Below are 23,244 nucleotides of genomic sequence, written 5' to 3'. Positions count from 1 at the left end.
TTATTGTTGATCACACAAATCCTTTATAGAGAACTAGCATTGACAAGTCCCTAAATGTCCCAAATATAGAGAAAAAAAATTAATGACATGTTAATGACCTAACAATGAGTAAGAAATGTTTTTTCCAGTGCCCTTCCAGCCATGCAGGACAGCAGGAGACATCCTTACTGAGAGCAACTGCAAGCTACCTCTTGCTTTGTGCCACCAGGTCTGCTCCCCACCCCTTCACATTTTAGCTCCCCTGAAGCAGGAATATGAGAAAAGCCTGCAAAATTACCTCACATAATTCACAGCGGGATGAACAATTGCTTCATTGAGCTAACTCCTGTTTGTACTCTGGAACCTGAATAAATTGGCAATCCCGACTGCAGGATGCGAGGAGAATAACACACTGGGAGAACATCTGCTGTCCCAACTGCAACCTGGAAGGAAACTTGACCATGAGTACTTGGGTTCAGTATGAGAAAAATGCTAACTGTCCGTTGCACACTTCAGGGGACTAATGAAGTTATGTGTCATCTGTTTGTGCAGCATTGTTCGTTCTGTTTTCTCTGTTTGGAAAGCCAGATGTTGCTAAACTGAGACCTGGCTATGTGGCTTCCAGTGACTGAACAGTTGTTTTTGCCTCTTGTCCTGAGAGATGGAATTTGTTAAAACTGTGAGCACCTGTACTTGCCCACAGTTGAGCTGGAGATGAGGTGAATACGAGTAAAAGCTTTCAAGCTTGATTTCTTCTGCAGGTTAGCAAAGCAGGCAAGTCTCCTGTAGCTTGGCTCCTTTGGGACTTACAGCCTCAGATCCAGGCAGGGCAAGGAATGGCTGGAAGACATAAACACAAGGTGGGCTGAAAAAAAAAAAAAGAAAACAACTTTAAATATTTTCCCAAATTAGGGCGAGCCGAAAAGAACTCCTAGTGATAATCTGGAAGCTTACCAGGCTTTCAGGTACTGTGTGGGGAATTACGTTTATGTTTGTGTAAATGAATTGGAAGGGAGTACCCCAGAGGGATACCCATCTGGCAGAACTCATTAAATCCAATTCACCCATTATGCAACCAACTTCTTTGTAAGAAGAAACACAGGTGGTTCGGCAAAACGAAAGAGAAGCTGAATATGTCTGTGGGTTTGTAGAGCCCTCAAACAGGGGTATAAAATTCATAAAAATGGTATTCGGTGGTGTCTGATAGAACAGTAACATTCAATAAGGCAGCCTTCCCTACTAACGTACATATCCAGGGACACTTCTTAGTTTTAAACATAGGAAAATGTGGAAGTGAACAAACCTGTAAAAATTTCAGGCACTATTTTAGAGCTTTGGGAGCTGCACTGAAGCGTTGATGAAAATGGTATGCTAGGTATGTATTACTATAGAAAGATGTTTATGTTCTGGAGCCTTTTTGTTTTCTTAACCTTTGAAGTTAAACAGTTCGGGTGGCAAAAACTCAGTTGCCACAAGCCAGTGGCTGATGGGGAGGTGTGAAATGTGTTTTGAGAATGACTCAAGCCAAAAAGTGGACCAACAAAAACTACTTTCTAGGTTAAAAAAACAATGGGCAGTCACAATGAGGTGCTATTTTAAAGAGCATTCTGTGATTTAAAATCATATAAGAAATAACTTTTGAGAAGCATGTTCTGGCATTTAAATCTTTAATGTCAATTCAGTGCTAATACAGCCTTTCACTGACAGGCATCTGAATCTTTGTGAGAAAACAGGAGCAAGACAGATTGACATTACCATCCTATAAAGATGTAGCCTATCCTCTGTACCCTCTCCTGGTGCTTATTGTAAATTAGCCCCATCGCAAGCAATTACAATTCATTGTTTAATAAATCAACATGCTAAATCTTGATTTTAAGTTCTTCATATGATTTTAAAATAACATGCTTATAGCTGGAGGTAAATTAACATACAAAAAATGATTTGTCAGATAAATGTTACAGTTGATCTACTTGGATAAATGTTTTTAATGTAATTAAATTCTCTGATGTAATAATTTGCTTGAGCTCCAGAATGGAATAAATGAATAACAGTTGAAGAGACTAAGGATTTCCTATTCTTAAAGATCTGACAAGTAAAAGAACAGGATACAGGTCTTAGAATTTTCCATCCCTTCGCAAACACTGCATTTTTCTGCGGGTAGTATGTTGAGGTTCCCAGCAAGCAAAATGCAGCTTACAGCTATGAAAACTATGTTTTTTCTTGCCTACTGAGTTCTTATTGTAATACATTTTCAAATCTTCTCCTTAGGTAGCTTGCTACTGGTACTTCAAAAAGAAAAAAAAAAAAAAAAGAAGAGACATTTAGCAGGAAACACTCTATTTCTAAGGCATTTTAAAAATTTTTCCATTGTTTATGGTATCCACTGATGAGTTTAAAAATGTCATTTCCTACCCTAACAATCTTAATTTTTCTCTTTGCTTTGCTAATCCATAAGTAGCAGTGTGAGTGTTTACACAGCATTTTCCATGCTGCAAACTAAGAGGATAGATTCTCTTGGTATTCAAAAAATTATGGATGCAGAAGGAAACAGGAATGCACTTGCTCCCAATGAATGAGGTTCCAACATTCTGCCTTATGGATCAGGATTAATTCCTAGTCCCTGCAAATATAGGCTATCTTCCAGTCCTGTGATACCTATGGACAACAGAACAACCAGGGAATGGTCTTGCACTTTTATATTCTTCCCAGTTCCTCTCATGACTGCAAGACCATAAGACTGAACACTCCCAAGAAACTGTGACTTGCCCTCTGCTCTAGCTGAGGACTTGGTAGGGTAGACACAGCCCTGGCCACAGCCTCTAGCCTCTGCAGACTGTATCTCCTCTTTCCCACAGGGCCCAGCCTTCTGGGTCTTTGGAGAACCTTTTGTTGACTTAAAGAAAAGGGAAGGAAGGGTAGGATATCAGAGCACTGGCATTTCTCCCAGCTCTTTGCACCAGGAGTTGTGGGTGCTCCTGAGAAGCTGACTAGACCCGTAGCTACCTGCTATTTATTTATTTAGTACCAACAGAAGGCTTAGCAATTGTACAAGAGAGAGGAGTCACAACTCCTGACAGTCTAGAGTCAGAGAAAGAAAAAGAAGAAACATGAAGTAACATTAAGTCAGTAAACGTACTGTGTTATGCCACTGAGACAGACCGTCTTCTGGCTACCTACTACGCAAATGGAGGTAAAGACATCCGGGAAAAGTTCAGTCTCAATAGATGTGACAGACAATGGAGGACGACAGGTTTGATTTGATTTGCCCAAGAGCACCTAGCAGGCATAGCGATGTGTTAATGGATAGGTATTAGATACTTTTATAGTCAGGAAGGAATGAAGAATGTTTAAGTGCTCTGCCAAGGAACAGGAAAAAAAGTCAGCATTACAGTCGCGATGCTGGTAGGAAGGTCAAACCGCTAGACCATGCCCCCTTTTCTGCTAAAATAAGCGTTCCTTATTTTACTGTAAACAAAGCCAGTAACATTGTCAAACATGTAGGTAGCATTTTCAACCTTGACTTTTCCGCTGTTTGTAATTTTGCAAAACTGACTCTCTTTTTCCCACTGAAACTGCATGTGGTATGGGTCTCATTATCATTATGTTTGTCGAGTTTTTATGTTCATTTTCAGCTGAGAGTAATTTGGATCAAACAAAAACGTTAGGGAATACTACAGTGTGCAACTTATATCAAAGCCACCGTATGTATTTCACTGTGACACTCTGCTCTTTCTGAACACTAGATCAAGGGACTGATGTTTGACAGGGGAATGGTCTTGATGTCAAAATGAGCTTTCAGTGCTCTCGCAAACATCTACCTAAAGATGGCTGAGTTACGAACCTCTGAAAATTCATGTGTGCTTTGTAGCTTTGCAGAGACTTTGTAGAGCTTGATAGCTATATTTTCAGAAGATTATGTTCATCCCAAGTATTTTTTTTTTTTTTTGCTACAGGGGCTGAACAGATTTTCCCTCAATTGCTTCTTTTGTCTATTTAGTCGTTGGCGGCAGGGGGGCTTTGAGTGCAGAGAATGTCTCTTCTGTCCTCTCAACTGGTCATCGTCTGACCATCAACAGGCGCGCAGGCAATGCAGGGGAGAACCTAGTGAGCTGGGGGTGGACCAAGCCTAGAGCTGGGGCACACTGACAGACAGCCAAGAACAGGCGTGAGTATGTATCCCAAAGGCAGCTCTGTAGGTCAGACTCCTCGTAGCTCCTCACCATTCACCATATGCTCCAAGTCACGTGATGGGGAAGCAGCTCCGCCTCAACTCAGTTCCATGTGGGAGCAGAGACAAGTTGCTAAGGAGCTTTATGGGGAGGAACAAGTCGTTGGGGTACATCAGTGAATCTCCAGATCCCAAAAGTACGTGCTAGTGTTGCCATCCTCCAGCTGGGCATCCAGGTGTGACTCTTCCGGCATAACAACAAATCAAACTGCAGCTTGCTAGTTAAGACAAACTATTTATGGCTCTCAATGGCCATCTTGTGTGAGGAAAAGAAGGGGTTTACAAATGGTAAAACAGCAACATGATTTATTATTAATAAAATAATGATCATGGCGAGACTGATTGTCAAACTGTGCTATAAAAAAAAAGTTGTGGCTATAAACAACAGTTAAGAATTAACTGGGAAGAAAGTTTCAGCCCTGTTGGCACTGGGCAAAAGAATTTATCCAACTGTTGAAAACAATCTGGGGAATTCTGCTGGAAGTTCAGGAAGGATATTTGTTCAACAACTTCATTGTGGTCACACAGGTCGACACCCTTCATGGTGAGATACCCATGACCACCCCCAACCCACGCACTACTTTCTGGGATAGCATTTTATCAGGCTTGGAAGATAGTTCTACTGGGAGTGTTTTACAGTTAATGTAAACAGCCCCAGCTCACACATGTGAAGGATTTGCATAGCTATGCAAGTCAGTGAAGAACAGGACTCAGACATTATCCAAATGGATCTGGGTAAACAAGTCCTGCTCTTTACAGAGACAACTTCATCAGTGCGTCAGAAACCTAAATATTGCTGGAATTTTTTGGTGGCAGAGCATCCATCAGAGGACCCTGTAGTGCAAGAATGAAGGTGGCACTGAGCCTGAGACTATTTTTGGTGAATTTAGTGTCTCTATACTACAGATGTAATACCATACAGAAATAAATTTAATCAATTCCTCTGGCACACTTTCACCCATGCAGTGCGTTGCTGGTGTACTGATTGAGAATGGAAGTGCTAGAAGGGAAGGAGTGCTGAGGAATGTCTCATCTCCAAGAAGCCCACTGGCCCACTGGATGTTTCAAGGCTGAATGCACCCATCCATGCACGTCCCTTTCCCAATGCCCTCATCGGTGGGCTTTACAAAAGCAGCTGTTCATGGTGGTATTGGACAGGCGAGTGGGGGTCTTGGAGAGGGGAAGGAAGTGTAGTTAGGGCTGGTTTGGGTCCTTCTGATGTTACTGGCACAGTCTAAGGTAGGCTGCAAGATGTGGTTGCTTAAATTCAGCACAGAACTACACCACAGAATAAAAAGAGGGAGTAAAGATAAAAGATAAAAATCTTATCTGCTAGGAATCAAAGATTACAGATTAATTTCGTATACACCACCAGACATCCCTTAACCAAAATGATTTTTGGTTAAAAGGATGGGCTGTGTTTGAATCCACAATAGAAAGATGAAAAGCTGCACAGTGCTTTCATGTTTATTTTTGTTTTAGCGTATTTCTTCCCAACATTACCGTCTGAAGGAGAGAAAATGAGGAGACATCCCAGACCCACTTCAGAAAAGAGATAAAATGATCAGCTTATGTCTTTCATTTCTCCTGGGTTTGCAGAAACTTGTAAGAAGCAGATTACCTCTCATGAACAGGTTCAGAAATACTTTTTTATTCACTTACCGGTAGTTGCCATACAGGATTATTTAGGATAATCTGCAAAGGAGCGACTAATAAAGTCAAACTTAAATAAACCATTTTATGAAACACCTTCTGCTTTCATGGCTAGTAGCTCTCTTTTTCAGTTCTATTTATAAGATTACAGTAACTTCTGCTTTCATAAAATCATGATACGTATGAATATGTAGTAACTAGTACGGTTCTCTGATTTATTCTGTACATTTACTGGTAGTGATTGTGGACAAAGATTGCGCTGAAACCTCAGACATTTGCCAAACTAATTCACATTCTCTGCAGACCTATCCTTGATTGCAGAAGTTCTTCTCTAAACAGGATGGCTTTAAACCACACTTTAATTTCAATACAGAAGTGCATTTCTGATGCATATGTCACATTAGTCCTAAGCTGCATTTGGTGCACTGCATGTGGAAAGAGATCATTTAATCCTTAACCTCGTTCCCCCACCTGCAGTTTCTGCCATCCCTGTTGAAATAAAATGTGAGATGCTTTACTCTGCTACAGCTTTTCTCTCCCATTTTAGACGTGCCTGTAGGCCATTGCCTGGAGAAATCAAGCTTTGTCATCATTGTCATTGATGCTGAGACTGAAGCAGTGCCCAGCTGGTAAGAACTGAATTGAAATCCCACCTTACATAGCACACGGGCACTTTGATTGCTTTGGGTACTAGAAAGATGTGACAGATCAGTCGATTAAAATTTGCAGTAATTTATATGGTTCAGTGGAATCACAGAGATTATCCTAGCTGGGACTGAGTCAAAATATTTAATCAAACTTGGTAAAATGAAGTTTTCAACCAAGACAGAAAAACAAGCAAGCCTAAAGCTTGGCTTTTATCTTCATAAAAAGAAACAGTTTAGAGCATGTTTTTTTCTGTGTTCCCCAATGGAGTACCGGAGACTGCAGTGTGGTTTATTTTCACATACACCTTTAAAAGCATCTGAATTTTGTCACCTAGCCCTTCTGAATCTTGACTCTTTTGCACCAACTCTTTGCTGAATCTGCTGACTCGCTTGCTTTCTCATAAATGTTTTTGGGTTATTTGGTGGCTGGGGAGTGGACGTCTGCTGCGATTACTGTTGTTTTGATTGCGTCCACTGAGGAAAGCAGAGTGGGGCCCATGGGAAGCCCCTGCATGATGGAGGGCAGGGCAGGAAACTGCTGAAAACTTCTTATGTTGCCCAAACCAGCCAGATTGTGAGAAGCGACATTTCATAAGGTTGCTTGAATGCCTCCTCCAGTGGCTGATAACTCCGTAAGGCTGATGGCGAGTATGGGGCTTTTCTGTCCTTCATTTTTTAGTGTAAACTGACATGTATGTACTGGTAATGAAATGCTTGGGTGTACAGCAGTTTTCATATGGGGATCCTCAAGCTATCTATTTACATTTATTAGCAAATGTGGGTTGTTTTTCTCTGTGGGGGTTACTTTTATCAACCTGTTTTAATAATTGAGACCCACACAACAACCAAGCTCTGCTACCACAGTCTGAAACTTCTGGGCAGTTTTCCTTAGCGTATGCGCTCAAATTTTGTCCATGAACAAATGCTGATGCTAAATCAGCATGGGAAGACTGAAAATTAAAGCGCCTGTTGCTCCGTGCTGCTTACTGAAAACATTCTGGAGCTCATAAGCCCCAAACGGGTCAAATGTCTTAGTGTATAGGTGTGTTAGCACTTGGTTTGAGCTGCTGCAGAGGGACAGAGACTACCTGTGCTCTTAATTTGTTATTTCAAATTGTTTGTGGGTGCACACCACATTGCTGCTTTTTTTTTTTTTTTTTACCAAAAGGAAAGAAAATACTGCTTTTCTTTTTCTTTTTTTTCTAAAAGAGGTCTATTCAGAGAGCGAGACTGCCAACCTCGGGAGTTCTGGCCTTCCGAAAGCTGACAGAATTTCCTGTAAGACTTGCTTTTACAAAGGCTCTTTCCTCTCAGATTTTTATATTGCTTTTCCTTTTTTGCATTTCTTCTCTTTGTTCTTACTCTCTCCCCACTTGTTCTCATTCATTTAAGCCGATCTGTGTACTTCAAAAAAGAATTGAAGTAATAACGTGCCGATTTCTACAGTTAACTTTATATATTTAAGTTCTTCCTTGACCACCTCTTTATTAAATAGAAAGCAAATTTTCTTGAGACTTGATATCATTGTGATTAGGACAATGTGGGGCAGTAAGTGCTTGAAGACTTGCACCTGCTTTTGAAGCAGCAGCCATGCCATTTTTTCACTGTTGTTTCATTACGCCCATGCTGTCTAAGCCCAGCACAGTCACGAACCTTATCCACAAATATTATTCTATTTTACAGATGGTTAACTGAAAGTTTCGTTGTTGTGCCCATCCTATCTATCAAACAGTCCTTCCTTCCTTTCAGGCCACTCCTGCCATGCAGGATGACTCACTCCGCTTCATGGGAATTTCCAGTCGTAAGAATTTATTGACCAAGGTATTTTTACTGTTATTCACCCCCGTAAACATTGCAAGGTTAGAGAAGTTATCTGGGTTCTGTGCTGTTAAGACATGGTTATTTCATGTGAGGATGCTTTTTTCTGTGTTGGAAAGGAAATGTGTTTATGGGGAATATGCTGCAATGCAACTATTTCAGCAGGTAAGACATTAAAAGGAAAGCACAGGTCATGTATTTACAGGGATATGATATTTAATTCTGGTTTTAGTTAGATGAGTGCAGGTTTACCGAATGAAATATGACTGCATCACTCAATCTGTCCTAGTACTTTGAATATGCATGTCAAAGATGAAATCGCAGTTATGAAGCGGATTTTGATGGCAATATCAGCAGATACCTCTTTCTCAGGATTCCTTTACTAGAATCAGTAACCTGGAAATGACAGAAGGGCTTCACATAAACTGTTGAGGGTGGTCCTACAAACATACTTTAAAATGTTGGAAGAGGATGAGTTAAAAAACTCAAGCAAATCATTGGTTTTAGGTACTGAGTATCTTTAAACCCAAGAATTTTGCATTAAGCTTAATTTTTTCCATTATCCATGGGAACCTCCCACACGTGGACAGACAATCCCCTTGCTCCACTGACTGGGATTTGTGGCAATACCCTCTGATGCTGCTCAGAGTCCTTGCCCTGTTCTCACCTCTATCCTAATCCTTCCCTCCCTCACACCGATCTGCTCCATGTGGCTTCCAGCCCTCTTGTTCCTTGTCGCCTGCCCTGCCGTGTCCGCTCTCACCCGCAGGCATCCGACAGGCTGCTACTGAAGCCGAGAATCTCCACCAGCGTGCCATTTCCAGAGCTTCTGCCTTGATGGCACCAGCTCAGCATCACTTCCACAGCAGCCGGCTTGTTTTCAGAAACGGAGGAAAAGCGGGGGGAAGCGGCGGAAATCAAACTTTCCGCTGGAGATGCGTAATTCCAGCCTGAACAATAGCGATGCAGCGGTGACTTTCTAACGCACCCGCGTCCCTTCTGCTGGTGCTGGGGGTGTGCAGGGGACTCTCGGCACAGAGGCTATCTCACCATGGCCAGGTTAATGCTTACTGGGGAGGCAAAAAGAGGAATCACCGCACCAACGTGTAGCACCAAATGTAGTAACACCACCTACTATACTAGCAGCAGGGTAATTTCCAGGCTCGCTTACGAGTACGTGCCATGCGGACCTGGTGAATAGTCTCACACGCACTTCATATACAAAGAGAAGGGCTGACTTCTATATATATATGTGTGTTTACTTCAAAACAAGAAAGCGCATCTTCTTCCACAGAACAGACTATTTTTTCTGCTCTTTCGGCCACAGGCTGCCTTCAGGCTTTCTCGGAATATAACCAACACCGAGGTTACAAAGCCTTGACTCTCGCATCAGTTTCTATCTCACCGAGTACGTTTCCTGTTTCCTGAACAGGCTTCTGGAGGCACTTTCTCCTATAAAAGCAGTTTTGGCTTTACACGATTCCTGGATTTTACACAATTCGTCTTTACATAATTCCTGAACCTGAGAAGTCACAGGGTGATCTTATGGCGACAGCTAAAAATCATAACCCGGGCTTTGGCCACCTCCGACAGAGCCCATGCCTCTAAGCAGCGCAGAGATCTGGATTTAGATACGAAAATAGCTAAAAGTTCATTAAAATTTAAAGAAGCTGAGGCGGCAACACAGGTCCCCTCAGGCCCGTTCTTTCTCGGGCCCGTGCCCTTGGACAGAGTGTTCAGAGCGCTCCAGCTGGCAAAGCACAAACAATTTGCTCACTTTTCTTGGGAAACTTGGAATTCCCCCCCCCCCCCCCCCCCCCCCGACGAAAAGGCTTTAAAATAAAGGAACGGGTGGCTGCTGTTGGGCCCTGACAGGGCAGAGGCTGTGACGGGGCCCGGCGCCATGGCGGGGGTATTCCCGCCCGCCGCGGGCAACGCCAGCGGTGCTGCGGGACAGCCGCACGCCCAGCCCGCCCCGGCAGCCCTGCCACGGGGGCCGCCCCTCCCGTGGGGCCGCCGGCAGCCGCGGCGCCCGCTGCCGTGCGAGAGGAGGCAGACGCCGGGGGTGGGGGGGACACACGGGCATTTCTCCTCGGGGCGGGCCCCACCGCCGCCATCGCCCCTTTAAGCTGGCGCATTCCGGGGGGAGGGGGCGGCTCCCGGGCCCGCTCCGCCGGCGGGACTCCGCTCCCGGCCTGCCCCGCGCCGGCAGCCCCGCCCCGCCCCGCCCCGCCCCGCCTCGCCTCGCCTCGGCCGGGCCGGGCCGGGCCCATCCCATGCCAGCCCGCGGCCAGGCGCGGAGCGGCGGCAGCCAGCGAGCGAGCCCCTCCGCCGGCCCCGCGCCGCTCGGCCAGCCCCTCCGCCGCCGGCCGAGCGCCATGGGGGGCGGCGGCGACGAGCGCCGGGCGCGGGCGCTGTGGCTGGCGGTGCTGTGGCTCTGGTTGCCCGGGCGGTGCGGCGGCGCCATGGACGAGTGCGCGGAGGAGCGGAGCGGCCGGCCGCAGCGCTGCATGCCCGAGTTCGTCAACGCCGCTTTCAACGCCACGGTGCTGGCCACCCACACGTGCGGGACGCCGGCCGAGGAGTACTGCGTGCAGACCGGCGTCACCGGCGTCACCCAGTCCTGCCACCTCTGCGACGCCGCCCAGCCCCACCTGCGCCACGGCGCCGCCTTCCTCACCGACTACAACAGCCCGGCCGACGCCACCTGGTGGCAGAGCCGCACCATGCTGGCGGGCGTGCAGCACCCCACCGCCGTCAACCTCACCCTGCGCCTGGGTAAGGGGCCCGGGGGGCGGCGGGCGGCGCCGGGGCCGGCGGGCCGGGCTGAGGGGCCGCCCCGCGCCCGGGCTCGCCGAGCCCTCGCTTGGGCGCGAATGAATGAGAGGCGGCCGTAACTAGGCCCCGGGGGCACTGAGCGGCCGAAGCGGGTTTTCGGGGGGCGTAACAGCGAGTCCGGCAGCGCTGGATGCCGCCCGGCTTCGCTGTGCCTCGAGCAAACGCTCGCTGCGAAGCCCCGGTTGCGGCCGGGGTCTTCTCACCCAAGGGTCTGGTCCTGCGGGACACCGCCCCTTCGCCCTATGGCCGCTGGCGTTTTCTTTAAGGATAGCCGTAGCTGCAAGCCAGCCCTTTATAACCTTGAATTTCAGCCGGCTCCACAGAGGCGAGGTGAAAATGAAGATTGCGTGGGGTCGCTTCGTTGCGCTCCGCGTTGGTCGTGCTGTCGATCCGTGGGGCGAGCGAGCCCGCGCTGCGAGAGGCAGAGTTTGCGGCGGTGCGGTGAGCGGTGTCTCTCCCCCTGCCCCGGGAAGCTCGGATCCTGGAGTCCTCCGTTGGGAGAGGTTGGACTGAAAAGTGGGAAGCACCGCAGGGAAACGTGCGCGTGCAAGGACGCATCTGCTCGGTATCCGCTTGTGCTGGGGCAGCGTTGTCCTTTAAATACTGGGTGGGTTAGGTTTGTCAGAGAGCAGTCAGCATTACTGCAGAACCCGTAACATCGAGTCAAAGCAGAAGGTGAGTTTTCTCATTAATTGGCATTCCCAGAGGTTCCTTTTGGGGTATTTTAGCCCTCGCTTTGGTTTGCGGACAAGCTTTTCTTTTCCTCTGTTCGTTCAGTTATTTAAGCTGTCTTGACATGGAGGAAGGGTAATTGGCTTGGAAGGCAAGCCAGCCAACAGAAAGTTAAAACCACAGTTTATATCGTCAAGTCATTAAATAAAGTAAAAACTAAAAAAAAAAAACCTCTTCAGTGTAACCATTCATGGTTTCTATTCAAGAGCAGCTGTTGAATCTTAAGGTTTAGCATTAGCAATGCATCTCGCTTTCAGTGCAAGTTGGAGGAAAAAAGTTGCGTTAGGGGTCAGGGAGCGGATTCTCGGGTTTTGCAACCTGAGGACAGGTTGTGTGAAAGCTCCCACCCACGTTCGTGACGTGGAGATGATGACGCTGAGTCCTGTACTAGGGGTCACCTGCTGACTGCATCCATCTACTTCAGCAGCAGGGAGCATCTCACTACCCTAAAGAGTTTCTTTGCATTAGGAGCTTCAGAATAAATATACCACCTAAGCGTATGTAATTGCTCAGATAAGGGGAGGTAGTTACTAATTTTTCATTATCGAGGTAAAACTTAGTTTATAGGTGTGTCTGTATTATTCCTGTGCTTGAGTCTGTGTACCTGTATGTATATGGGTATTCTTTGAAAAATAGTATGTTTTTCCATCATACTGGAGCAAACAGTGTGCTGTGTCCTGGGCTTTGAAGAAATGTGTGTGTTTCTTTGGTGAAAACAGCTGCATCTTTAAAATACTGTAGCATTGCAACATGATTGTTGCCAGTTGCTTGGGTTTCAGGTTTGTTCACAGGCTCTTGTAGCTTTGTGAATTTGCTCTGGCGTATTTTTAGACTAGAGTGCAACTTTTTATGAAGCTGCCTCGCTGACTTTCAGATATTTGAGTGTGGGGTTTTTTGTTTCATTGTTTTCCAGTTAGGTTTATGGGTGGGGTATTTGTAGTGTAAAGCCTTTTAAGAATCACAAGCTTGTTACAGGCGTGGTGGTGGCGGCAGGAGTTAGCTTTAGGGTGACTAGTAGCAAGGCATTAAGCTATCTGTGCACGTGCTGCACAAGCAGTAAATATTCCTGTATAATTTTGTACGCGTCGCTGAGTTCATTGCAGGTTGAAGAACTGTCAAGTACCAAAAAATGCCATTTTGGTCTCAAATGCTCCTAACTCCTCTGCAGCATTGCTCTGCTTCGCTCTTGTGAAGTCTTTGAACCATCTTTGTTTGTGTGGGCTGTTGGGTGCCGCGTTTGAATTCTGTGTGCCCCCGGGCTGTTCCACACAGGGCACCGTGATCTGCAGGACACTTAATTATTGACATCAGTAAGAGAGAAGAGGGAAAGGGCTTGACAAGTATTTGCCTACTCAGTAGGACGTAAAGGCATTCTGGGACACAAAGGCCTTTTATGCAGTGAGTTCTGGCATGATCTTCGAGGATTAGGCTGTGTGCTCAAACCCGTATCCTTGTTTGATGCTGTAGTTGCCTTTATTTCTAAAAGAACTGCTATCCTGAATGGTTAGCGCTGCTTTGCACCCGTTCAGGACTGGCAGCGTTGGCTCCGGGCTTTCCGCATGCAAATGCTGCCCTGCCCTGAGTTTTTTGCAGTTTGGGATGTCTTGATTAATGTCCAGCGTTGTTCGGTCCCTGTAGATGAGTGTAACATTTTGGAGGAGCCTTCAGAAGGTCATTAAGAACTGTGGGTCTATTGCCAACATGTGAATGTGGGTATCTTTGAATCTTCTTACAATTCACAGTTCAAAACGAGTTTAAAAACATTTAGCTTTGGGACTAGCTAGCAAAGAGCCTGATATAGAAAAATACAGCACAGATCACTATTACTGAGTTAAAGACTCGGATCCTAGAAGTGTTTGGAAAGGAGATCTGTGCCCAGAAGTTAGGTTGCTCCCTGGGGAGAGGGGAATTGGGGTAATTACCAGTCCCTGCACAAGCAGCATCTGGAGTTATAAAAGCTGTTCGTCTTTGTATGAGAGGGTATTAAGACCGCTAAGTAAGAGTCCTCCCCGAGGAGGCTTGGAGAGATGAGTTTGCAGCTGTAAATCAGAAGAAAGGGGGAGTTGAACTCGTTCACAGGGTGGTGTCTGGGTAATTAGGTTAGTGGGCGAGAGGAGGAGGGAGCACCGCCACGTCCTTTCTTCCACTTTATTTAAAAGTATCCCTTCGCTTCCCCCATTTTCCAGTTCCTCAGGCTGAATTACTTCTAATTTAGACTTGACCCAACCAGTCTTTTCCCAACATTGCCCTCCCCCCCATGTTCCCGTATATTCCAGGAATAAGGGACTTGAGGGCAGTGATGCCAGTTTTAAATAGAAGATGGAAGCTGAGGCATTATGATATGTAGTTAGTTGCCTGCTTTTTTTGAAGCCAGAGTGTCACGTTGTTTTTACAGTCTGTGCTGTTAGCTTCTGCTGGGAGCATTGGGATAGTTCTGGCATCTCCCCAGTGCTTTGTGTGTGTACATTTTGGCATAGCTTTGCTATCTAGACCCCTAACGCACCAAAACAAAACTGCGTGTTAAAGATGCTCCTTTGAACACTGGAAGAAGGGGAAAAGAAATAGCATGGAGGTGCATGGAGTGTTTTTGTTGCTGGGCAAAGAGTTGTATTATTTCAGATGTTACATCTTTTTTCAGAGCAGATTCTCACTTCTTTCTTCTTCAGCTCTAATCTCTGCATGCTTTCTGTTGTTTCTACTGTTCCTACACCTTTTTTTATACACTTTCACGCGTGCCTCCCTGTTCCTTTCCCAACTGGCCCTGCTAGAGCCACCTCTCATTTTTCCCCACCACTTTTACCCTCTGCACAGATCTGCTTGGTTTCAGCTATCGTGATCCTGGTGTTTTGTTCCTCAGACAAAGAGGCAGCGTCCTCAGCACGCTGGTGGTTGTTTCGTGGTGGTTAGGTGGCCCCATCTCTGCTGAGAGCAGCCATGCTTTTATCAACAAGCCTGCGAGCTAGCAGTGGCCCGGTCTGGCTTTCCCAGTGTGGGTGACTGCCCGCTGCGTCTCAGCAGGGACAGAGCCCAGGAGATGTGCTTGACTGATGATGCCGGTGGCCTCCACTGTGTGTTCAGGACAATCTGGTAGGCAGGAAAGACCAAACCCTACCTCTTCTCTCATTGCCTGGGAAGAGTAGCCAGCATTTGGTGCTGGAAGGCAGCCCTCTGCTAGCCTGCCTTCCAAGAAGAAAAATGAAATTGCTGGTTGCCTTAATGAAAAACATGTCGCCTGTGTTTGTGGGCATGGAGTGTGGTTAGAGCTTAGAGTTCCTGCTCTTGAATTCTTCTGAAATCCCTACTGTAGACCAGCCTAGAAACCTGTGTCACCAAGCTGGATGGTATCTTGTATGTATAAAAGAAAGAAAAAACTTGTAAAAGCAGCTGCCTGTTAGGAGAAAGGGATTGCCTGTCTCCTTCATCTCCTCCTTTTCTAACCGCTCAGTCCTTTATTTGGCTTTGAGGAGAGCGATGATGCTTGGTTATATATACTTTGTCCGCAAAGCATAGTTTGGGGTATGACTGCCATTTGAAGGCATTTACAAGGAAACCCAGGCAAGGGGCCAGTTCTTATGTTCAGCCTTGGCTTGATTTGCCAGTTGTTTGTAGCAGATGAGACCTTTTTTTTTTTTTTTTTTAGTACCGAAAAGCAGCTTTTTTTTCTGAAGGGAGGGCTATAAAATGTGCCTTAAATTAAGTATGTAGCTTATGCAACTGGGATGCGATCAGTTGCTTTGTTTTATTTAGCCCAGTAGAGTGATGCCCTTGGTTTGCTGGTTATCCTATTAAAACTTTACTAGGTTGCGGTTCGTTGCCTTCCTAGGGAACCACCGCGAAACCAACTGTGAACAAGCAGGATGTACGCACATGAAGCGTTGCATAGCGTAGCTGCAATGAAAAACTCTGAGAAATGGTAATTAATGCATTGGGAGAGCGTTTCCGGCACTTAGGCTGGTGTTACGGGGTGTGTCGGGAAGCCCTCGCAGACGTGTTGAGCCCAGGCTGGGAAGGGCCATCCCTGCGCCGCAATGGCTTCACCGTGGTATTTGCGGAACCCTGGGGGGGACTCTATTTTAGTTGATCTCGCAAAGGCTTGATTTACATTTTGCAGGTTTCAACATGAGTAGTTAAGAGATCAGGGCTTTTAATGGCCAGCAGTTGTTCAGTGCAGTTATATAAAGTCACTTTAAAGCTCTTTATCACTTCCCGCATACCCTTTAAATTCCCAGGTTTTCTCCAACTCCTCTGTCCTGCGTCTTTCTTGGGATGGTGATGCCACTGCATGATGCCTTTGGGAATACTATACATGGCAGAGCGCTTATTTTGGGGGGTGGAGAGAGCTGGGATTGTGTGGTATTTTGTTGCAAAACCAGCTGCTATTTGTGGTGCTTGCCCTGAAGTTGCTAGAAGGATTAATCGCTGGTTTTGACGCAGTCAAATAGTTGCTTTTGTAGGTTTAAACCTTGGAAGCTGTTGTTTGCTGCTCAGAATTGTTAGCTTGCCGAAAAATTTCTGCTTATTCGGTAGCATTAAGTAGCATTTCTCTTATAGCCCGAGGCTTCGGGAGGCTCTCCCGGCCTCTCTGAGCCTGCAAGTGAAAATCCCAGGCTGCCACTTCCCACGGAAATGAAAAACGGGATTGTTCAGCAAACAACACGTAGAGAAAATAGTTTCCAGCACAGATGGATGGGATGGGAAACTTGGATCTCTAGTTCACCATAATTCTTAAAAACAGGACTGTGAGTGTTGTCCGTAATCATACAACCTTTGTCAGACTGGGACCTCCCGCTTGTGTCCTCGGGGCCCTAATTCATCGTCTGCTGCCAGCGGTGATGCTGTGCTGAGTGATTTCGTGCAGGCTCACTGTCTGGCTCTGTTTTCTACCTGTGGGTTAGCTGGGATACGAGGTCTGGTGTGTTAAACTGAACCAGTGGCATCTAATGTCACCGTCTCTGACTCATAATGAGCTTGGGAAGCTCAGCCTGGGGCTGCGGCCCCTCTTGTAAGCTCCTGCCCGAGAAGAAGCGTTTCAGCCTGCTTTTGCGCATCTCTTAACCATGAAGTCTTGCTTCGTGGTGGCAACCACGGTGTGTTTTGATCAGAAATTAAAATGTGTTTCATAGTACCCCGATAAATTGCAGAAACCTTGCTGGGTCTGTTGTCCCGCCGCGCAAACAGGAGTATATTGGTTTTTTACCCCCCGGGTACAGAGTAGCCCTGTGTGTCTCAAATCAAGCTTTACAGGCTTTAAGTGAGGGATGAATGTGGATGCTTGTGTAAAAACACTAGCTGTGTTTAAAACTCTTTGTAATATTAGGACAATCTCTTGATGCTAAGCCGTCTGCAAAGGATGTACTTGCGATTGCTCTCATGGTCTGTAGCAGCCCTTGAGTAATGCTGAGTTTTTAGCGGTGTGCTAAAATGGTGATGTTGGCTGTCACATCAGCATTGATGAGAGGTTCAGGACAGCTGCTAATGAACCAACTGCGCTGTGAGGTTAGAGAGCTGCTACTAGCAGACATGTACAGTTGTCAGACAGGACTGGGAATATTGAGATGAGAGGCTGCCTTTTGTAGCCTGCCAGACTGCAGGTGCAAACTGCTGTTAGCCTTTGTGGGGTGTGTTAGGTAGTTTTGAGGTAAAACATAATGATTTCTCAGAATTTTTCTGATGTAGAAGCTTGGAAAATGGTGAAAACTCATCAACTCTAAAAAGGATCTGAAATGGCAAGGTAATTTTTATTTAAATTTAAAAAAAAAAAGCCTCAGTCTTTAATCTTTTTTCTACCAGTCTAGCCCTATTTGAGAGATCTTTTACCAAAAAACCCCCAAAATCCAACCAACCCCCTTATATATTATTCAGTGATCTTCAGCATTTTGTTTTGAAACTGGGTGGCAAAGCACTTCTTGTTTCCATGCTTCTACTTGTTTTAGATATTCCAGTGTGATAGTCATCAAAGAGCTGTTTCCAGTGGTAATCATGCCTGCAGTTCTGACACAACACAGCTGTGTTAAGTAATGGAGAATTTCAAAATTTCCTCTTTTAGAAATGGTATCCAAAAACTATTATTGGATTTTTTTTTTCTTTGGTAGGTAAGCTAGTACCATCTTGTACATGGGAGGTAGACTTCCAGGTAGCTTGAGGGCTTATTTGTATGGTCGGTTTGGGGGATTTGTTGTTTTTGTGGGGGAAGGGGGAATATTTTTAAGGCGTTTGTAGAGGTGGTATATTGAGATCTTAAAAAGACTCAGGGTTTGTGGGTTCTTGGGTCAGCCTGCTCTAATGTTCTTGTCTCTGTTGCAGACTTTGGTGTGCTTGGAGAACTGCTTATCTGACTTGGCTTTGTAGTGGGTCCTGTGTTTTACAGGAGGACAAGGCAACTCATTAATTCATCCTCAGGGGCTTAAGGTGTTCCTGTGGGAAGATCAGGGTACAGAATTGTTAAATTGCTTCAGGTGGGGCAGCTGGCCCCTACCAATGGCCTGAAGTGGAAAGGAGGAAGAAATGGCTCTTGCATTGCTCTTAACCCTTTGTGACAGAAAGATCAGCCATGTCTGAGAAGTCTTTTAAAAAAAACCAACCAACCAACCAAAAAAAACACCACCCAAAGAAACCTAAAACCAACCAAACATCAAACCCCACTTGATAACAGCAGTTGTTTTCCCCACCACGTGTGTGTTCAAGTGGGCAGTGGCGACTGCATGTGGTAGTGCTTGGCTTGCCAGTGGGTTGCCCGAAACTCTCATTCCCTCGGGTGCTCCAGGGCTGAAGGAGAGCTGTGGAGTTTGAGGTTGGCACCAGCCCAGTTCTAAGCACACTACTTTCATCGTGCAAGTTATTTTTCAAGGTCTGCTTTATAGCTTAACCTACTCGGCATCAGAAAAGACCTCTTTCCCACCTTGGTGAGCTGGTGCTCGTATAGCACGTTGTGCTTGGGCTGGTTGGTTTTTTTGTGGGGGGAAAATACTCAGGATCCTGAACAGATTTAAAAAAAAAAAAAATTTGTTTCCCTTGCCTGTATATATATAATTTTTTTTCAGGAAAATGAATCTTTCTGTCCTTCTTTGAATTAAAAGGTAATGTGTCTTATAGAGTCTTTAAGTAAACGGTTACATTGAACCTCTTCAAGAGGGATAAACAGGCCATTTTCTTGTACTTTCTTGTGCTGTACTTACAAGGTTATGGAGTATAAGCTATGTGCTCTGAAAGGCACAGTTTGTGTTGAGAGTATCTCTCACTGAGATTAGTGGAATGAAAAATAACTCCCTTCTGGAAGAACTAGCATCAGATGCTTCTTGATATCAGCAGTGTTAAGCAGGACTGCTTGACAGGGTAAAAAGAAAACATTCTCGTCCTAGGACTTCTGTGGTCCGCTTCTGATTATGATGACTATTTGTAGTCCTTTCATCTGCAGTTCTTTACATGCTCCCATCCGGTGGGATTTTGCAGTGGGATTTTCTTCCCGGCAGCTTGTGGGGCTGGTCCCTGGGGAGCAGCTGTGTATTGGTTGCCCTGCCTGCTGTCCTTGCCTCCCCGCTTCTGAAAAAATGTGGTTTATGTGTAGGGATCCGGCACGTTTCCCTCTGCCCTGCCTCCTGGCTGCAGCAGTTGGGGTGCAGGGGTTGGCCCAGCAGCCTACTTTTATTTTGTTAGAGCAGCTGGTGCCTTCCTTCCAGCCGCCACTTCCTCTGCTTTCGCTAGCTGCCTTCGCAGGTCTTGCGGGTCCCGCTGTCCTGGCCGGAGTAGTGCAGGACAAGCAATTCCTCAACACTGAATCAGCTGCTTGATGAACTAGTTAGGAAGCCGATGCTTAAGGCTGAGGTTGCTCTAAGCTTGCAGACTTCCTGTTTGCTTTACTCCAGTTTTCTGGCCCCTCTCCCTTTCTTCTCCTTTCTGAAGCTCCTTGCAACCTGCCTGGGTTTCACCTCCCTCCTGCTCCCATTTCCCTGGTACTGAGATGTTCCTGGGGTATGCAGTCGGGGGCGGGGTGGGTGGTGGTGTTGGTTCTCCCATCCCCAGGATGGGGTTGTTCTGCTGAGATCTCCCGGCACTTCTGGTCCCAGCAGCAGCCTCTCAGCCTGTGTGGGAAGCATTACTGCTGCCCTCCTGTGCTGGCTGCTTTATACATGTCTTCAGACAAGAGGCTGGCAGCTTTCATTTTGATCAGACTCAGATGAGAGAGAGGTACAATGCAAATTCAGAAATGTTAAATGCTTAGTATTCTGCAGTTTCCCCTCTTGCACATGTTAGGGTTTGGGGAGGGCAGAAGCCCCTCATTGAACGACAGCTTTAAGTTTTCCTGAGTTGAAGCTGTTATTTTGTCATTTTAATCATATGAAAGTCATATTTAATGTTTTTTGCTGCTGATTCCCAGCAGGGTTATGAAGAAAATCTACAAAGTGTGGAGTAAAGAGATTTGGGGCTGCGGGGATGGGGCAGCTGCTGCAGAGGCTGGTGCCGCTGCCAGCGTGAAATGTGAACTCTAAATAAAGCAACATCCAGCCATCGTCGTGCGGTCTCTGTTTAATGAAATCTCATTTTTGCCCTACTTCGCCTACCAGCCTGCTCCCCCGCCCCCCTCTCCCCCAGGCTGGGATTGCCGGTGCAGCTGGGAGGGGTGCTTAGGACTGGGATGGCGCTTCCATCCTCTCCATCCATGTTCTGCAGGCATGAGTTAACTGATTAAATAACTGGTATTACACGAGTCACTGCTCTTCTGCTTTCTAAGCAGAGTGACTCTGCATACGCCCGTATGTGCGCACTGCCCCTTTCTCACATCCTCCTTCCTGCCGGTGTCCGCAGTTGCAGGGGGGCAAGTGGGGCCATCCCTGGTGCCCCTGCTGTCGGGATAGCTAAACCTGAATTTCTTATGGGACAAAGTACGGATTATTTTGGAAGCAATGATTCAGAGATGAGCTCTTCCAACAGCTTCATAGCACTTCTAGGAAATAAGAGCCTTTTTTGCTTTTATCGTAACTGTTACAAAAAATTGTATTTAGTGCTGTCCATTTCTTTTGGGCAATTTGTCTGAAAACATTGCAAGTAGGTGGCTGTGGTGCCACAGTCCCTGACTTCTGGTAAGGAAGGGAAGCTTGTGGTTTTTGTGAAGGATTGATATTTCAAATCATGGTAAATACCTCTAGGAAACAAGTAATTGACTGACAGAACTATGGCTCTGAAACCACAGTTCTCTTGCAAGTGACCTTAGTTATTCTTGTCTATCAGTATCCCAGAAAGGCAGAAATAAACAGTGCCTTTTTCCTTTTCCAGAACTAAATTTCTTTAAATCAAAGTTGAGGCTATTGAGTGAAGAAGTTGTTGCTAGAAGTCGCCAATGTAGATGATGAGTGAGCATCTGGCTGAAAGTCTGCCGGATGAGACCGTATGGCTTGTCTATCTGTGGCGAGCAGGCAGGAGTAGCAGTTATGGGTTTTGGTCAACTTAAGGTGTATTTCCTCTGCCACAGGTTTCCTTGTAGCCTTATTTTTCTGTACTTCCTTTCCTTGTAAGACATAGGAGCTGCTTCAGGAGAAGCCTGTAACTGCTTGGAAGATGCTGGAAAGGCTGTAAATCCTGAACTTGGGGCACCCCTTGCACCCCAGGCTGGTTCTCTCTGTTCCCTGGCAGACTGCTGCTGGTCTTTATTTGAGTAGGGAGCACATAATTTCATGAAAAACTATCCAAGAGGCACTCCTTTTAAGAGCTTTAGTTTGGTATCCACCAATACATTTAGAAATCTCTAGGAAAATGCATTTGTCTGTGGCTCTGAAAGTACACGGGTAGCACTGGGGAAAGACACCAGAAGATTCCTGAAGTTGGGTTTGTTGCCTTTCTGTGCTTTGATTGTCTGCGAATTCAGGCAGAAACATGGCAGTAATAATCCTGTTTTCTTTGTTGACAAGTCATGTTTTACTCCTAATTCATAGCACCTACCCATGGTATCTGAAAATAGCTTGCAGCAGCTGTGGTGCAGCTGCAGCACTGGCCACTCATGAGTACTGTGGTCATCAGCAGAGGTTTAGAGCTTTGGTTACACCCCTTGTAAAGCTCTTATTTGTGTCAGGGAATGAACTGGACTGGTTTTCTGGTGCACTTGAAGCAGTTGGCTATGGTCTCTTTGTACTTTCTTATTCACCAAATTAATGGTTAGTTAACCAAGGATCTGGATGCACAGTTAAAACAGTGCTATCATCTGGGCTGCTGACACTGATCTTTGCCTGGATGGTTTCACTAGCTGTTACATGGAAGAGGCTACAAACATTTATAGGAAGCTCAATTCTTCCTATTGCAAAACCTCCTACAAAATATGTCTCCTTGTTAATTTGTCTGCGAATTAATTGCCTTTTTCATTGCATCCATACAGCCTGTTTTGCAACTCCAGGGTTGTGGCATGTTCTTTTGTGAAATACGTGGTAGAAAATTAACATGCTGCTCTGGTGGATGGGAGGGACCCTGTCTCCCAGCCTTTCTGTCCCCCAAATACCACTTTTTTTAATTGCTCCAACCCCTAAAAAGTCAACATTAACTTGAAAACAGTGGGAGGGAATGAAACATGCTTTGAAAGGGTGATCCTGTTGGTGGGAGTGGCATTGAGTGGTTATACAGGGTATAGAGAGGGGTTGTGGGAAGAGAGGTGGTTCAGCGAAACGGATGGAGTTTGGAGTCGTTAATCTGCGTCATTAGCGCTGTGTACCAGAAAGTTTAAACTGTGCCTGGCTAAATCGCATGAGTCTTTGAAATTCACAGCAGTGCTGGCAGCCCTGCTGGCTTTTGTCCTTCCTGCAAACACACAGCTGCTTGGTCGGGGCATCCCTGCGTGCTCAGCATCCCTGCTGCTTCCTCCGGTCCCACCGCAGAAAGCTGCTTATGGCTTTGGGGAAACCGCAAGAGACCGGCTGGAAGAAACCTCAAGAAAACGAGTTGGTGTTGCCATTGGACCCATAGAGAATGTGAAAGTGTGGAGTGTTCGGTTCATGTCTTTGCTCTCTGTGTGTAATTAGCGTAACACAGGAAAACTTTCTTTATCACCCCCCTCTGAGGAGTGACGCGTGTCCAGACTTGCTTAAGAAATTTGCTGGCGATAGTCCAAAATGCAAGCAGAGCATGTGCTCCTGTAGCAGTATGTGGTCTGCAGAAATGCTTGCTTTGCTCAGGTAGCTGTGCTGGCCGTTCAAGGGAAGCTTATCTTAAAACATATGGTTGAAATCTATCAGCTTCTGCTTTTTGCCTGCTGATATTTTAAAGCCAGCTTTCAGCACAGGTAACTCGGCAGAAAAGGTAATGGATTGCGAAAGGTTTTGGTTGGAAAGTAGGCATGGAGGCTGTGAAAGGTGTTTTGTATGTAGCAGT

At 46.0% G+C, this 23,244-nt stretch overlaps 1 protein-coding gene across 1 annotated transcript in view; it reads left to right on the top strand.

Annotated features, from left to right (window-relative positions):
• The first annotated feature begins 10,703 nt into the window (after positions 1 to 10,703).
• The window catches only part of LAMC1 (laminin subunit gamma 1), a 67,270-nt gene continuing 54,729 nt past the window's right edge, over positions 10,704 to 23,244 (top strand). The window contains exon 1 of the mRNA XM_075711481.1: positions 10,704 to 11,103. Coding sequence (XP_075567596.1) covers positions 10,704 to 11,103 — 400 coding nt within the window. The remainder of the gene's footprint in view (positions 11,104 to 23,244) is intronic.

This window comes from Pelecanus crispus, chromosome 5, assembly GCF_030463565.1.
Source record: "Pelecanus crispus isolate bPelCri1 chromosome 5, bPelCri1.pri, whole genome shotgun sequence".
Classification (NCBI taxonomy): domain Eukaryota; kingdom Metazoa; phylum Chordata; class Aves; order Pelecaniformes; family Pelecanidae; genus Pelecanus; species Pelecanus crispus.
The sequence above is the reverse complement of the archived record's forward strand: the minus strand, read 5'-3'. Positions and strand labels throughout refer to the sequence as shown.